This window comes from Apiospora marii (assembly GCF_038362585.1).
Source record: "Apiospora marii strain CBS 49790 chromosome Unknown utg000003l_segment0_segment0, whole genome shotgun sequence".
NCBI classification, from domain to species: Eukaryota; Fungi; Ascomycota; class Sordariomycetes; order Amphisphaeriales; family Apiosporaceae; genus Apiospora; species Apiospora marii.
In genome coordinates this window covers 7,149,834-7,165,114 of record NW_027117374.1, presented here as the reverse complement: position 1 = coordinate 7,165,114, position 15,281 = coordinate 7,149,834, and the positions used below count along the sequence as shown (strand labels likewise).

Here is a 15,281-nt window from a genome sequence, read left to right as displayed (position 1 = left end):
TTCTTCTTTTTTTTTTTTTTTTTCTTTTTTTTTCTTCTTTTTTTTTTTTGAATCAATTTTATTGTCCGTATGCAGCTATCTAGCTATGACAGACATGAAGTCGAACCTAGCCCTGATGAGGGCTTACGCCTCAACACAGAGGAGAGTATAGAAACATTGGTATATATGCCACCGCTCCGACGATAATGATCCTGAGACATTATCAAGTATATATTTAGGAGTACATTTGTAGCCTTAGTACGGCTTAGTCATTTCGTTATGTGACGACAATCGTCGTCGAGTCGTTGCGTTGTATTGTGGAGATTTATGGCGTCCACGAGCCATGCTATGGCTGTTATCGACTGCCATGAGCCGGGTCGGACCGCAGCAGGATTCGAACCTACTTGCATTCGTCGCCCACCAAGCTATTTGAAAGCCGGTGTTTGACTGATGCACTGCCAGACGCTTGACCACTGCGCCATGCGGGCACTAGAATGGTTGTTTGGCCTCCCATTATCATTTCTGCATACTACTCGGTGGGAATTAGAGAGGCCTGAAAATGCCTCGTGTGAGCCAGCAAGCGCGCCACGGCCAACAACGGAACTCAACAATATTGGGCTGCTGTTCGCTGGCTTTGCTCATTTGGACCGGCGGCGCCATCAGCAGCTCTGCATCCTGAGGCCTACATCTGCCCCACCGCAGCTTAGCCAGTCTAGACTCTGTAGTCAGAAAAAATGCCGCTTCGCAAGTTGAGCTGCGTCCAAGTTGCGTCCATACTGTACTATACCGGTCTCGTGTTGACGACGGTACATTGAGGTACGAGGCCACCAGGGCAGGAAGTCACTTTAGGTGGCATGGTCAGGAACAATGCAAAGGCCTGATGTACGATACATGACGCTCAAATGGCCTCAGCGTAGGAGGGCCGGCCATTTTCGGATCTACTTTGGTTGAATGCGATGACTATAAAACCTCGAGCTATATCATCAGCATTATCATTACGAGCTGTACGAAGATTCAACACCAACAGTACAACAGCAACATATGCTATGGCTGATAACGCAATGGACTATTCCTCCGCTCTTCTGGAGCCTAAAGATTTGTTTAAATTAAAGCAAGCCTTTCAAGGGTGGCCGACTATGGATCTCTGCTCTGGTTCGGACGAAGAGGCTGCCAGTCCCTGTGGGGGCAGTACCAGAAGCTCCAGAACCGAGCATTGGCCCTGATCACGGGAGCTTTCCCCAAGTCACCGACCAGGGCACTGGAGATCGAGGCGGCTCTACTTCCGCCGAAATGCAGGCATACGAAGCTCGCATACCAATATGCACTTCGTTTCACCAAGCTACCCCACAACCATCCCGTCGAGCAAGCCTTTTCCAACGGTCCACAAAACCAGCTTGTTCTAGGGGACAGCTACAACTGCGGGCTTCCTCAGTCCCCAACATCCTGCCCCACACAGCTCCAGTCCCTCATTCTCGTACTGAGAAGTCTCTCTAAATCACAGAACATAGAGAGGACAGACCAATCTTGGTTCCCGCCATGGTATAGCGCACCTCTCCGCCCGGTTATACTCAGTGTAGGGAAAGAGGAGGCAGCGAAGAGACATCGGGAACTCCTCCGAACGATCCCGCAGCACACAGCCATCATCTACACGGATGGCCCCTTCGACGCTCGAGGGAATATGACGAGGGCTGCAGTGGGCCTCTGTTCCTTTGCTCCGCACACGAGGTCGTATGAAGATCGATAACCGGAAGCATTGCAGTCGTGCGCAGGCGGGCTGCGCCAGCCGCAGAGGTCGGAGACGTGGCCGCGTGCCTGCAGAGGAAGGTACGTCTTGGAAGGGTCGCAATGGAATCCCCTATCGTTCGGGCCGACACTCGTAAGGAGATCATTTGCCAACCGGTCCATGAGGGTGCATTGGCCCATCGGGATCAGCAAATATCCGCCAGCAACATATTCTCCTGAGCTCGTGACCCCAAGCCTGCAAGTCGCAGCCCACCATTTTCGTATCCCCACTAAGTAATCAGCTCATCGATCCCGGCTTGAGACGACGCAAGATGATATGGTAGATATACGAGTCTAGTGAGCGTGTATATGAGTTATAACCTGCTTATCCGTCTGATGAGATGGAGTTCCCCGAGGTTCGTGAGGCCAACACTTATAGCGTGGATGGCTGAGAGATGCGGAAGCTAAAGACGGCACGCAGGGAACAGGTTCGTGTTATGGCTACTGGCCATCGACCATTTTTGAGGACCTGTTACCCACCGAGTTTCTGCGGGCGGTGTACGAGATTCTGGAGGCGATGGAGGAGAAAAGTGTCAAGAACAACCTGTGATGTATTTCCTTTTACGGTAGTGTAACCGTGAGAGGTATTGTTTTATGCAATCTCGTCTGAGGTAGTGCTAGTTTTATCCCAGTTAAATGTCCAAAGTCTTTTGATTTGCCATATAAGCAAGGAGATCTGCCGTCTGGTGGCTTCCTGGCTTCCCGCTCATTTCCTTCGCTAAAAGCTGCGCTTTTTGCCGCATGCTCGCACTGTCGGGACCTTCCAGCACGCATGAGAAGGCGTCACTCCCTTCCTGGGTTCAAACTACCGTGGGACCCCATAGCATCGACCTGCCAGCCATTTTAGGTGTTTCATGCAGCAATGGTTCGGAGGCTGTTGGGGTTTTATTTGACATGGTGAGTAGCACGACGACGGCGCGAAAACGCGGCAAGAGTTTGGAGCTAGGCCTGACGGGAGATCGGAGCCCGGATATGAATATGGGCCACCTGGTCCGCACTATTACGCTATATCTTAGATCACTATGTTTAGAGCGTCTAGGGCGCTTGACGCTAGTGACGACGGCCGTACGCGCCGTCGAGTCGCTGGCTGTTTGAAGCATAGAACCAAATAAATTAGAACCCGCAACCAGGGTGTGCTAAATCGCTGTAGGCCTCTCCTAAAACCCTCTTTCGCCGCAAAACTCGTGTCTAGTCGAGGCCATGGCCAGCGTCTGGCCTTGCCGTGAGCTACCGCACTGGCTAAAATCACCATCGTCCGGCCTTGCTAGCGGCCGCAGCTTTAAAAGAACATCTTTTTCCTTCGCAAGCTCTTTGCTTCATATGCTTTTCATTTCATGCTATATGTTGATTCATCAACCTTTCTTATGCGCGCGTTGCTGGTCAACTATAACGTCCCGGACCGGCCCGTTCTATTCTGTTTTATTGCGCTTCCCGCTTTTTTTCTTTCGCCATCATGAAGATTCTCGGCACGATCATTTTCATTGCCCTTGCCTTCTGCGGTATGGCATCCGCCAAAGGGCTGGCCGATAATGTTGCCGATCTTCCAAAATGTGGTGTGCGTCATGGTGAAACCACGCTCCGAAGATACTTATTGGAAAGAAGGATGCTGACAGTCAAGGGCAGCTGCAATGTGCCATGGATCTAATCCCCAGTTCTTCGTGCCATACCTTCACCAACTCCAGCTGCATTTGTTCTGATAGCAATCTTCGAGTCAGCATTGCACAATGCGTGTCTACGACATGCAGTGGTTTCGATACCTTCGGTATGGTTCCTTTCTGGACGTTAGCCAAAATGGCCCTTCCGCCAACCAAGTGTATTTGCAGAATTCGAGAAGGTCGCAGCCCAAGCGTGTGACTCCCCGGTCCGCTCGCGCAAAGTCGAGCTCTGGTCCTTCGTGCTGGCCGAGTTTTGTACGATTTTTTGTTCGCTCCTTCGCATCACCAGTCGAATCCTTTTGGGGAATTGGGATTTGGACGACTACTTGTTCTTTCCTATTTTTGTAAGTCGTTGCGACGAATCAAGCTATGAAACTGTTCATGATGCAAGTCTCGAAGCTGACGCAAACCTCTCCGACCAATAGCTACTTTTCCTTGCCTTCACGGGGATAGGACAATATGGTAAGCATTTCCCTTGTCACGGCTAGGCGATGGCCCGTTCCTGACCTAGAAACAGTACGCATTCTGGCATTCGGCGTCGATGTTTGGACCCTAGACCCTGAGACGGTTACCGTCGCTTTGAAGGTACGACTTGACTGCCCCCCAAGGTTCTATGTCTGTTGAGTGACCGGCCTCTAACAGATTACAGCTCTTTTTCATCGATGAGACGCTGTACCTTACCGCCTTTCCGTTGATCAAGGTGGCAATCCTCTGTTTCTACCTCCGCGTCTTCCCCCATGACCGGTTTCGCACGCTAGTCTATGTCACCATCGGGGTTGTTGTCGTATCCGCACTGGTCTTCCTGGCGCTGCAGATAGCCCAATGCATCCCAGTGTCACTCGTCTGGGAGGGTTGGAAAATGGCAGATTCCCACCTTCAAAAGTGCCTGAATATTAACATACTCACCACTGCGGCCGGCTATACCTCTATCGCCCAGGACGGAATCGTTCTGCTCCTCCCTCTACCGATTCTCGTATCACTGGAAACACCATTCATGCAGCGTCTCAAGATTTGCTGTCTTTTCAGTCTGGGCGTACTGGCCACCGCCGTCAGTTGTATTCGAATGAAATACATCCTACAGTTTCAGGCGACTACGAATCCGACCTGGGACCACACCGACAGCCTCATCTGGACCGCCCTCGAGGTCAATGTGGCCATCCTTGTTCTTTGCATGGTGCCAATTCGCCAGCTCTTCTCGCGCCTACAAATCGCGCCTGTGGACACTGGTAGCCTCAAAAAGCCAGGGTACTCGCCGCCAGGCAGTTCCGGGAGTGGCTGGCCAAGCTTGAAGGAAAACCTGCCCCAAATTCGCCAGACTAATCCCAAGCGCGACATATCTCTTCTGTTTTCGCGCGATGACAGCTTTTACGAGCCCAGTAGACCAAAGGAGACTGGGAAACGGGAAGGCCTCCAATTGGAAGAAGGAGATGGGCTGGAAAATGCACCAGCTGAAGCCAAAGTACATATGAAGTCGCCTACTGCGTTTTCTGCAACATCGCCTGTGAACTGGCCCTTGCCAGTTAAGTCGGAGATTAAATCGGACCGCCATTCTCTGAGCGTATACTCGGATCGGCATACCTCGAGCATTTACTCGGATCGGAATTTCCCGGTCGCCAAAGCTCCGATCCAAGTTGCCTATCCAACCCCATTGACACGGAACGAGGCTTTACAAGTTCTTAGTAGGAGACTGCCGGAGCAAGCTCTGCGACAGCAGCCCATTCACACATATCAGCAGGACTGGGTATAATATAAGAGAACAGATTATTTATTAAATTAGTTAATATGAATAATTCATACTTTATCTTGAGCAATGACTGCTTGCCAAGGCTGCCCTGCTCAGCCGTACTTTGGCAACTCCTATTATTCCTCCGAGCTGAATCATTGGCATTACAATTATGAACATCCCTCCGAGACTTTGGAAACAGTCATTGTCCTAGTTACTGTGCACTGCTGTGCACAATGCCAATAAATAGGGATCCTACCGTGGTGGCCCGGGTCACTACCACGAGTACGGTACAAGTTTGGTGCCGCTGCACAAGGGCATGGTACTCATGTTAATGTGAATGATGCTGGCATCAGGCGGAATGCGCAGAAGCACAACATGTATCTTGTGAAACAGGATAGACTGAGAACTGCCGCCCTTTGGCAACAATTGAAAGGGGTTAAGGGTAATTACCCTGCGACTGACCGTCAGCTGCTCAGGGGTTAGACCAGCTGGCAAACGTTCCAGTCCTTGGGGCATGTGGGGTAAGCTCAGCTGAACTCTTAAGCTTCTGACCAAGAAGATGGTGGGGTTGCTGGAGGACCTCCGGACGAGTCTCAGCGGTATGCCGTTTGGATAAAGAGGTGGACGTTGGTAAGGAAGATATCACAAGCGGCAGCTCGTCTATGCTTCTGTTGAACCATATTTCAGCTCCAGTCCATCAGCCAGTACTCTACACGCTACGTCGTATTTCCTGCTCTCGTGACTCTATGTTGCTAGCTTTCACGGCGATTCTGTTGTGGGGAAATTGTGCGCGGCGTACAGCCCTCTACCTATTCAAATTGGGATGACTCGGGGAACTCAAGAGGATCCTCCCGAGAGCTGTTCTTAGTATCTACATTGACTCGAAGTTAATCAATCTGTTTTCTGGAGGCGTTCCTCTTGCCCTGACCTCGCGATGGATCTAGTTACAAGGTGTGAGCTGGCTTCAAAGATGTCGCTATGTTTTGTGACCCGTTTTCCCTTTGGCGCTGACATTTACCTGTAAAACAGGACTAGGTGGACAAGTCTAGGTATGGCAGTCTGAAAATAGATCATCCATAACTCAACTCCGGATACACCGCCCCTGGCGCCATACGGCCACACTCTGCCGCCCAAGCCAGCGTGATGCGGTACGAACCCGAACAGCAGCACGGGAGATTCGGCCTACAGTGACCCTGAGCTGCTCCGCGACTACGTACGAGCGCCCAGATGCATTTCGGCTGCACTCAAACGCTGGTAGTATTCCGTAAGGACTGAATTAGCCCGGATGAGGAAAAGAAAGAACAATCGTCGATGGGGTGGGGAAGTGAATAATTCATAGGAGATAGTTTCGCCGTCAACCATATCATATCGTTCATAAATGGGAAAGATTATATATACCCGCTTTTCTTCCGTTGGTTGGAGCAACCAAACGAGGGCCTAGACAACGGCAATTGCCGGCACGAGCCGTAACGGAAAGTCACAGCACCACAGAGTCGCAGTGCGTACACAAGACCTTGGTGACGTAAAATCCTCAGGCAGCCGTTGCCCTTAAAAAGGCCGCAATCATATCACCTCATTTCTCGCACTTCCAGTCTTATCTTATCTTCCACATTTCACCTAACCCCAGCCTCAAATACTACCTGCTCGACACCTAGCAATGTTTTTGTAGTCCTGATTGATTATCTCTATACGCAAGCTAATAATAACACCTGCAGTATACTCTACTTGATGTTAAGTACGAACACAATAAAGGCGGCACGCGCCTCCAGGCACGCTTCTCTAAAGCGCAACCCCTCCACTCAAACCTTTACTCAAGCTTCTCCTGGCAACAAGGGTCATCCCAATCACTTTCATTTCTTCCGCAAATTGCCTAAGGAGCTGCAATTGATCTTCTGGTCGTTCTGGCGTGGGGACCACCCCGTTATACGCCACTACATGCATCTCTTCCAAAATATTCCGTTTTACGCGGCCCTTAATAGCGAAACCGGTGAATTTATTCGGACATATGCTCGCAGTATCAAGAGCAATGAAGAAGATCCACTGGAATCCTATGTAATACAGGATTCACTTCACAGGCGGTATCCACACAGTTCAGTGCGAAACCCGTAGCTCTCCGAGCTTGAATTGCGACTCGCCCCCCCCCCCCCAGAGGTGCACTACAGGCAGTTACACCGGCTTATGCCTGGGTTAACTTCGAAAAGGATATATTCTGCATTGGGAATATCGACCACCACTATCGTGGCCTATAACAGCAGGCCACGAGTCTGGGCTGAGCCCTGAGTCGTGCAGGCCTACTGTAAGCCATCAGAGGTGGGCAACTTTGAAAGGAGAGGAACGAGGTCTCCGCCAGAACCGTCACAAGCCCCAGAAGCGTTCGGCCACTTCCTGGATACAGCAAAGGCCTGTGTTCAATGCCTCACTGACAAATAACATACAGAAAGACGGCAGGGAAGCGGAAAAGACCTTGCACTTGCAGGACCGTATCGCGGAGCAGCATATGGTACAGCCACTACGAGCCTGGCGATTCCCATCACACCTATTGTGCTGCACTAAGGGTCGCCAAGCTACATTTGCAGCCGCTGAGATGGGACTGCTTATGCTGAGACTCAAAACCCTAGTGCATTTTTTGCGACCAAGACCCCCAAGGTTCGACCTATCCTTTTAAAATATTTATTCACATCTAGATCATTCCCTTTCGAACCGATCGTTTCAATCGGCACCTACCTACCACTGGCTACGATCAATACCCGCCCGTATCGATTGACTCTTCCCTTTGTCATCAAGCACCTAGGACGCAACTCGAGTCAATCTTATTGCATCTTCCAGGACGGACGTCCTATGCAACCGTCGCTTTACGACATATCATCCTCTCATAATCCAAAGGTCCGCATTGGCCTGGCGATTCATCCAGAGAACTGCCGAGATAGGCTACGCTAAGGCGAAGGCAGAGGGCGCGAAGACGGGCCAAAAGATTGTCGAAGGCATCAAGGAGAACCCTAGGGTTGCCACGGTTGGAGGCGCTGTTGTGGCGGGCGCCGCTACTGGAGGCCTATTGATGGGTCCCGTACTCGGAGCTATAGGATTTAGTAGCATCGGGCCAGTTGCCGGTATGCGAGAGCATTTCCTTATCTTTTTGATATCAGATATCGGTGGCAGAACCCAAAGTTGGATCCTGGCTCCCTTGTGCTATGCGTTACTGACGTCGACTGATTTTCAGGATCGATGGCCGCTGGCATCCAATCCGCTGGAGCTGCGGGTGCACTCTTCAGCGCATGCCAGAGCGCTGCAATGGGAGGTTTTGGCGTCGCAGCTGTTCTATCATCTTTCATTGGAGCAGGAGCAGCAGTTGCAGGCGGAGCCGCTGCGGCCACGGTTAGAGCATCATCCGACGATTCTCAAAGTGAAGGCGAAAACCAAGGTCAAGAAAAGAAAGCTGACCATGATGACGACAACCACGAGTCCGCTTCGGCCTCTCAGGAAAATGACAGCCCGCCATAGACTCTTGTTGTTCGGTTGGAGATTGGGAGCGCGAAATTCTGATAGTCCTACCCAACCAACGCTTGCCCCCCGATACGGCCAGTACCTCGCCGGCAGTACTACTGGTCCACACACCCCCATGGACACAACTTGGTGGGTGTGCCAGACCCAGCATCTTGGAGCACTCAGGATCTCGACAAGCAGAGACACAAATCACCTTCTTCCCACAATACAGTAAAATGGAGCACGAACTCGGTCAGCAAACCAGGCTAAGCCCGTCATTTTCAATGCGCATAAGATCTCGATCCGGAACTGCCCACCCCTAAGCCTCTTGGTAAACGGCTCCGTCCCTGGCAAGCCAAAACCCGCATGGTCGAGCCCTTGTGCGGTTTATTATACGTCGACTGCGTCGTCGCCTGTATCACTCGGTCCCATGGTCTCTACGATGATCTTCTTCAATTGCGACAGACAGCCCATCAATCTGCGTGTATGCTGCTGGAACCTAGATGTCGGTTAGATTTTCGTCTTCGTACCCTTACGCAATCGTGACGTACAGTTCCTGGTATGTTTGCTTCCTATCAAAAATAAACATCAGATCCACACTACTCCCATGAGTCCTGAGAACTTACCAGCGTTCTAACCTGGTGGATGTCAGTCGCTGATTCTTGCATAGCCGGGAGTCTCGAGCCCGCTTACTCTCCAGTATGACTCTTGAGCTCTGACAGGACCACATCCACCTTCTGGTGCAACATGTCGACTTTATACAGTAGCTCCTTCATCTGGTCCGCCGCCGTTCTGCATTATCGTTAACGTACTTGATTGGCTCCGCATGGGGCAGGAACTCACGCCGGTGGACTCGATCCGAGTATGCCTTGGTCTAGGTGGAAACCCGCATATGGTGGATGCTGAGTGGGAGGGAAGGTGGGATCCGGCGTAGTCGTATGCGCCGCGGCTCCCCAAAGCTGCAGTAGGCCAGGCTGGTTCGATGTTTCATACGGAGAGGAATACATGTCGCTCGCTCGAGTGAAAATCGCTAGGGGAATATGATACGATCGCGGTGAGAAGCATTAATATGCTCAGGATTGCGTAGGGTGATAATCGTACATAGCATTCCGTGGAACATCTATGTGGGCTTTCAGGCCTATAAGTATTGTAACAGTCGGTGCATCCAAGGTCGCCGACTTGTACACTCACTATGTTGCGCATCCTCGGTCCTCCTGCGAACACCCTAGCGGGAGCTGTACGGAGACGCAAGCCGCAGGGCAACTGCCAGACCACATACCACCTCTGCGACTTTCCTCAAGCCGAGCGAACCCATGTTCCAGAGAGGTGTTTCTTCAACTTAGCGATTGGATTCCTTGGCAGCGGTGCAGCCAACAGCGTGACGAATGTTTGCTGACGGCCAGTGGGAGGGCGACGGCCCGAACATTCGGGTCCAGGAACGAGTTATAGCGAGACGCCAAGTGACGCTCCACCTGACCAACTTGCCAAGAGCAGAGCCCCATCCTTGTCTATCGATCAATCGGTGGGTTCTCTGCAGAGAAACACCGAATCTTGCGGCGCACCAGATGAAACCCACCCTACCAGCGGGCTTTCTCGCGTCTATGCCTGAGCAAGGCAAGATAAGCGCCGCATGGGCAGGCCACTATTGCCAGCTGCTGACCTCCCTGCCGCATGGCATGGAATTTACCTGATCGGCACCCTATGTGGGAGCCTCCAATGTGGGGACGCCCATGCGCATTCCCCGCGGAAAGCTCCCCCGCTCCAGGCTCAGGTATGCGACTGTGGCATGCCCTAGTGACGCATGCAAGGGGGGCCCACCGACCAGGCAAGCCCTACTAACCATTACTTGGAACACCGATATAAGCGAATGCAGATCAAGAAGACTACACATTTCGATGTGCTTAAAAACACCGGATTATGGGCGAAGACGCAGGCAAGAGAGGGAAAAAAAGAAAGAAAGTCCAATTGCGAGCTTCTGCAATACGCCTACGTCTCGACAAGTCCCGACGCACCGCGCCTGGCGTCAGCACATTCCCAGAACACGCCTGCCGCCCTGGTAAAGCGCCCTGCGCATGACGTATACGAGCCAGCCCTTGGGAGCAACGCATCAGTCGCAATACCACCGATTTCTGTACGTCCTATCTTAGATTTTCGCAAACCAACTTCCTCAGCCCTTCCCAAAATGAGCGCAATATCTGCTAGCGCGGCATAAGGGTGGCATAAGCGTTGACACACCATCGAGAATCACACCATATCGGCAGGACGAGGGATAATCCAAGCCCGTGAGCATGCCTTTGCCCGGACCGAGAATCAATTGCATCGCTGCACCCATGCTGGGCATGTCTGCCACCACTCCCCCAACCCGGGTTTGCAGGCCTGCACGCTCCATCCTTTCATCCGCGAGGCATGGAACGCCGTTTGCCAACGCTAGCAGAGGCGAATGGACGGGGATAGCTTTCGCAAACTGCTCGTCAAGGGAGGGTCACCGTTCGTCACACTGAACGGGTCGTCGATGATGTAGTCCTTTCGATGGAACTCGTCAGCGCCATGGAACGTGCCTCAATCCTCAGTTCCGTCGGGTGAAGTTGATTGGCCCAGCTGCGGCATCTCGTCTCGGTGATGCACCATTCCTGCTAGCGTGCTGGTGATGTGATTGGCGGTTGCCCGGCATTCCAAAGGAAGGAATGTGTCCCGACAGTTTGGGTCAGTGAGACAGGGAAGCGAGGAAAGTAAGGGAGACAGGGTGGCCTTTATACCAGGAAATGGCCAAGCGGGCTAAGCATGGAGCTAACTCTAGGTCAGCTGGCTCCCCGCCCCACCCGGTGAGCCAATGACTGTTCGGCCTGTGCCCGCCAGGTGGTCGTAGCTGTTTTGGGCATCGTGCCAGTGCAAGACCAACTTCTGATTTCCTCGACGCCACGCGTCGCCCAATAGACAGGGAGTTCACCAGATGCGTCTGGATGGCATGTCGACATCCCTCATGCCCGCTGTGTCCTAGCATGGCACGGAGTCGCGGTGGATTGACTGTCACCTGCGGACCGTCACGCTCGAAGTCGGGAGCGGTCGAGCGGAATCTGAGTACTCTGGCAGAATAGTGGGGGACGACGGCTGTCTGTGCAGCTGAGTGATCGGTTCACCACCGTGGAGCCAGCAAGAGCTGGGCATGGGCGCACTACGAGAAAAGACGCAAGCCGCTTGAAGATCACTACTTCGTACCCTCTCAGCAGCCGTATTCTCAGCGGCGGTATCATCTCCACGCTGGCGGGTCAGGAATAGCAAGGTCTCCTGCCGTCAGCGTCCACTGTAGCAGCTAAAAGACCCCGCCAACTTGCACAGAGTGTGAGGATGGACATCCGCATCCACTTGGCCCCAGACCCTGGCCAGAAGCCGACGGTCGCGTAGATTGGCAAAGGTCTTTTCCCTTGCGTGGGCTAGTTCGGTTGCTACGACATATTCCCAGCGTCCGACGGGCAGCCGAAATGCATCTGCTGTTGGTCTTACACACTGTAGTCCCGGAGTCGCAGGGGATCACGGTACTCCGAATCTCTTGTGCTGCTGTTGTGGTTCGTACCGACCAGTATGATAAGGCGACAGCAACTCAGTTATCTGCATCTATTTCTGACCACGCTACCTGAAGCTACTTCCGGTCCCATTGGCTTGGTACCTCAAGGTACAGTCATCAAAAAGAGACGATGCAGTACTGACGGGTTGACTTACATGCAGTTCATCTTGCGATACGAGACTTTCGAGCAGGAAGCGCTTCTTCGTAGCCGGTGCGACGGTATCTTACCAAGTTCTACATTCGGGTTTATGCTGTGTGTACCCTTTCTGACGTACAGGAGTGTGCACTGGTTACGCTGCGGTATGATTGATGTAGGCATCAGGCCGTAGAGCTTCTGATGCCGCCGTCGGTCCAAATAAGCAAAGCCAGCGAACAGCAGCAAACCCGGAGCGAATGGGGATACAACCGAGCATCGATCCTGTCGCGTCCTGTTGTTGGTCGTGGCGCACTCGCTGCTCACACGCGTCACTTACGGGTACCTCCATCCCAGCGAGTAGATGCTATACAGAAAACAGAATGAGACTGGGAGGTTGAAACAACCATTCTGCTCCGCACAACCATAGTGTCCCATTGTATGCTTCTCGATGCACTGATTTCGAATGGACCAGAACCATCCAGTAACATGATGTGGTGCCTTTTGCTGCTTAAGCTCGAAGAGTCTCACTAGAGACGGGAATGGACGCCGGACGGACAGCTTGTACTGCAGCTCATACCTGTTCGGGTACGCAAGCCAGAGCTGGATGTTCCCACCGCTCCACTTGTACCATTCCGGCGTCACCTCGCCTAAATCATCCCTCAGCGTATCCTCTTTTTGTTGCATTTGTCCAGAGCTCGAAGATTCTCATGGGCTGTTTGCGATCCTGGCTTCCATAGTTGCTCGCAAACCTGTTGGCCCTACCGTTGGGTGCAGTAGCAATGGCGCACTAGCGCGACTAGCGCGGAGCTGATTCGCAACCCCGCGCCATTAGGGCCAACACCCAATCTTCTTGCTACGCGACAACTTCTCTTCGAGACACCGAAGAGAAGCTATGTAGGCCTGAAATCTGTTGGAAGCCTTTTCGCCAACATGGGTCCTGGAACTGGATCAGCAGCACCCCTGGCAAGGTTTGCCCAGCTCGAGCTCATCATGTCATCAACATTTCACACCCGCAAGCCGGCAGCTCGCTATATCTACCGTTCCGCGAGACGCTATTATAGCACCATGGCCACGCAGAAAGATGCTCCAAGAGGGTCCAGCACGTTGCCGAACCGTTTTGGCTAGCTAGGCCTCCGTCATGGCCCACACCAAGAGGCAGAAAGACAAGGTTCGCAAGAGCGGCTTGTCGCTGCAGAACAAGATACAAGACCTTGGGCGCTACTGCAACGTCTTCAGCGCGCTTGCGTACTGGAACCCGACGCACGAGCGGATGGAGACGGCGATGCACGTCCCACGCGGGCAACGCGTGCCGGACCTCAACAGGATTGTCCGTCCCCAGTCCCGGTTACCGTTCCGTCGAGTGTATCCAGCTCTGTTACTAACAGCCGCAGTTTCGACAATCAGCCGCGTGCCATGCGAGACCGAACCACGGCCGAGCGACACGATCGAGCCGCCTAGTCGAAGCCATCAATTTCGAGGCCCAGGTGGACGCCAGCGACGACGCGAATGCCGTTGCTGGCATAGGCAGCGACGCGGATGCCGAGTACGAAACCGATCCCGAGTATGTTGCAGCAGTTCCCGCTGCCGCGGCGGAGCCTCTGTCTGTCTACGACGTCATCCCCGACGAGGACGGCGGGACTGTCATTCCCAACAGTCCGATGAGACAGAAGGGTCTGAGGCAGCTGTCTTCGCCGCGAAGGCCGCGAGGTAAGCATGATTCTCGTCTACTGACTACATAGTCGACTGACTGTTGACGCTCATCATACAGCAGGCACTCCAGGTTCCCAACCGACAGTGGAGCGGCAGCCCGCCCGCACCGAGCCCAGCTCCACGACGAACACTGCACCAACCGCCGCGACGAATGCAGGTGCCCGGCCAGCACCCACAAGATACCCCAACCACGGCGCGATGGATGCGTCGCTGCAGAGAGCTGTATGTTGGAACAGCCGGGTGGCGGCTAGAAGGCCCTTGGCGCCGATTAGGACGACACAACCACGACAATGCCCTGCTAGAATGGGGGAAACGGCGTTACGCTGTCGCAGGCAGGCCGTCCAAGAGGATCTGTGCAAAATCCGGCGGGGCGCGTGTCAGATTACTACAAGGACTACAGGCGCAAGTTGCAGCGGGACACATTGGCGAAGAAGATGGTGGGAATGCTGGAGGACCTTCGAACGAGTCTCAGTGGTATACAGTTCGGGTGAAGACGCGGCACATGGTGATACGGTAGATATCACGAGCAACAGCTCTGTCTATGCTTATCTCGAAGCGTCTCGCCTGTGTATCCAAGTTAAATAGGAATTCCTGGTGCCTTGGCATCCAAGCACCAGCGGACCCACCACGTGCGACCCTCACTGCCATTGGACCCGTTTAAGCGCCCAGCAAACGGCCACGGCCTAAAATGGCCTAAAATATCGAGGCCAAGGGCGAAATGGCATTTCTTGCCCTAGGCCATCACCAATGAGCTCCCGCACCTCAGATGAAGGAGCTACTTCATATCTTTTGTAACAAAATATTCCCTAAGGAACGTCCCTAAGGAAGGGGAATTCGTGCGTCGATTATGATTTCTTCCTTTCTCCCGATCCTTTAGGAGCAAGATCAGCTTTTCATCATCCAGAGTTTTTGAGTGTTTCACCTCCGTCATATTTCGTCTTTTCCCGTCTGCCGCCCGCTGCTTGCTCTAACTCCTTACCTCTGCCGAAACACCCAAGACGGGTTCAGACTATCCAGCCTGGGAATCTTTCAAACGTATCTCGTCTCAACTCTTCAACCCATGAGCCGGTACCGCTACGGCAAATTGCAAGATATACTTAGTACTGCTAGGCTGAGGAGGAAAACGTTGAATACCGGATCTGTCTAATACCGCTAGAGTCGACTACGAAACCCGCCTTTGCGTCTGATCTTCCATACTATCGTCGTCTGTTCACCATCCCTGGTCATGCCTCATAGTTAAGTCATCTTATA

At 52.9% G+C, this 15,281-nt stretch overlaps 3 protein-coding genes across 3 annotated transcripts; 2 read left to right on the top strand and 1 right to left on the bottom strand.

Moving 5' to 3' along the window:
- Positions 1-3,214: 3,214 nt before the first annotated feature.
- On the top strand, positions 3,215-5,163 carry PG985_005737 (uncharacterized protein; the record flags this gene model as incomplete). Its single annotated transcript, XM_066825506.1, has 6 exons — positions 3,215-3,314; positions 3,380-3,523; positions 3,585-3,760; positions 3,842-3,878; positions 3,934-4,001; positions 4,066-5,163. The coding sequence occupies 6 exons, from the start codon at positions 3,215-3,217 to the stop codon at positions 5,161-5,163; spliced, it is 1,623 nt and encodes a 540-aa protein (XP_066688666.1).
- A 2,863-nt stretch (positions 5,164-8,026) lies between these two features.
- On the top strand, positions 8,027-8,596 carry PG985_005736 (uncharacterized protein; the record flags this gene model as incomplete). The annotated part of the gene is made up of 2 exons (XM_066825505.1): positions 8,027-8,242; positions 8,360-8,596. Coding segments are annotated over 2 exons (453 nt in total), but the record flags the coding sequence as incomplete, so codon positions are not given.
- A 416-nt stretch (positions 8,597-9,012) lies between these two features.
- PG985_005735 (uncharacterized protein) lies at positions 9,013-9,629 on the bottom strand (the record flags this gene model as incomplete). Its single annotated transcript, XM_066825504.1, has 5 exons — positions 9,013-9,121; positions 9,174-9,194; positions 9,249-9,260; positions 9,316-9,414; positions 9,466-9,629. The coding sequence occupies 5 exons, from the start codon at positions 9,627-9,629 to the stop codon at positions 9,013-9,015; spliced, it is 405 nt and encodes a 134-aa protein (XP_066688664.1).
- Between the last annotated feature and the right edge of the window lie 5,652 nt (positions 9,630-15,281).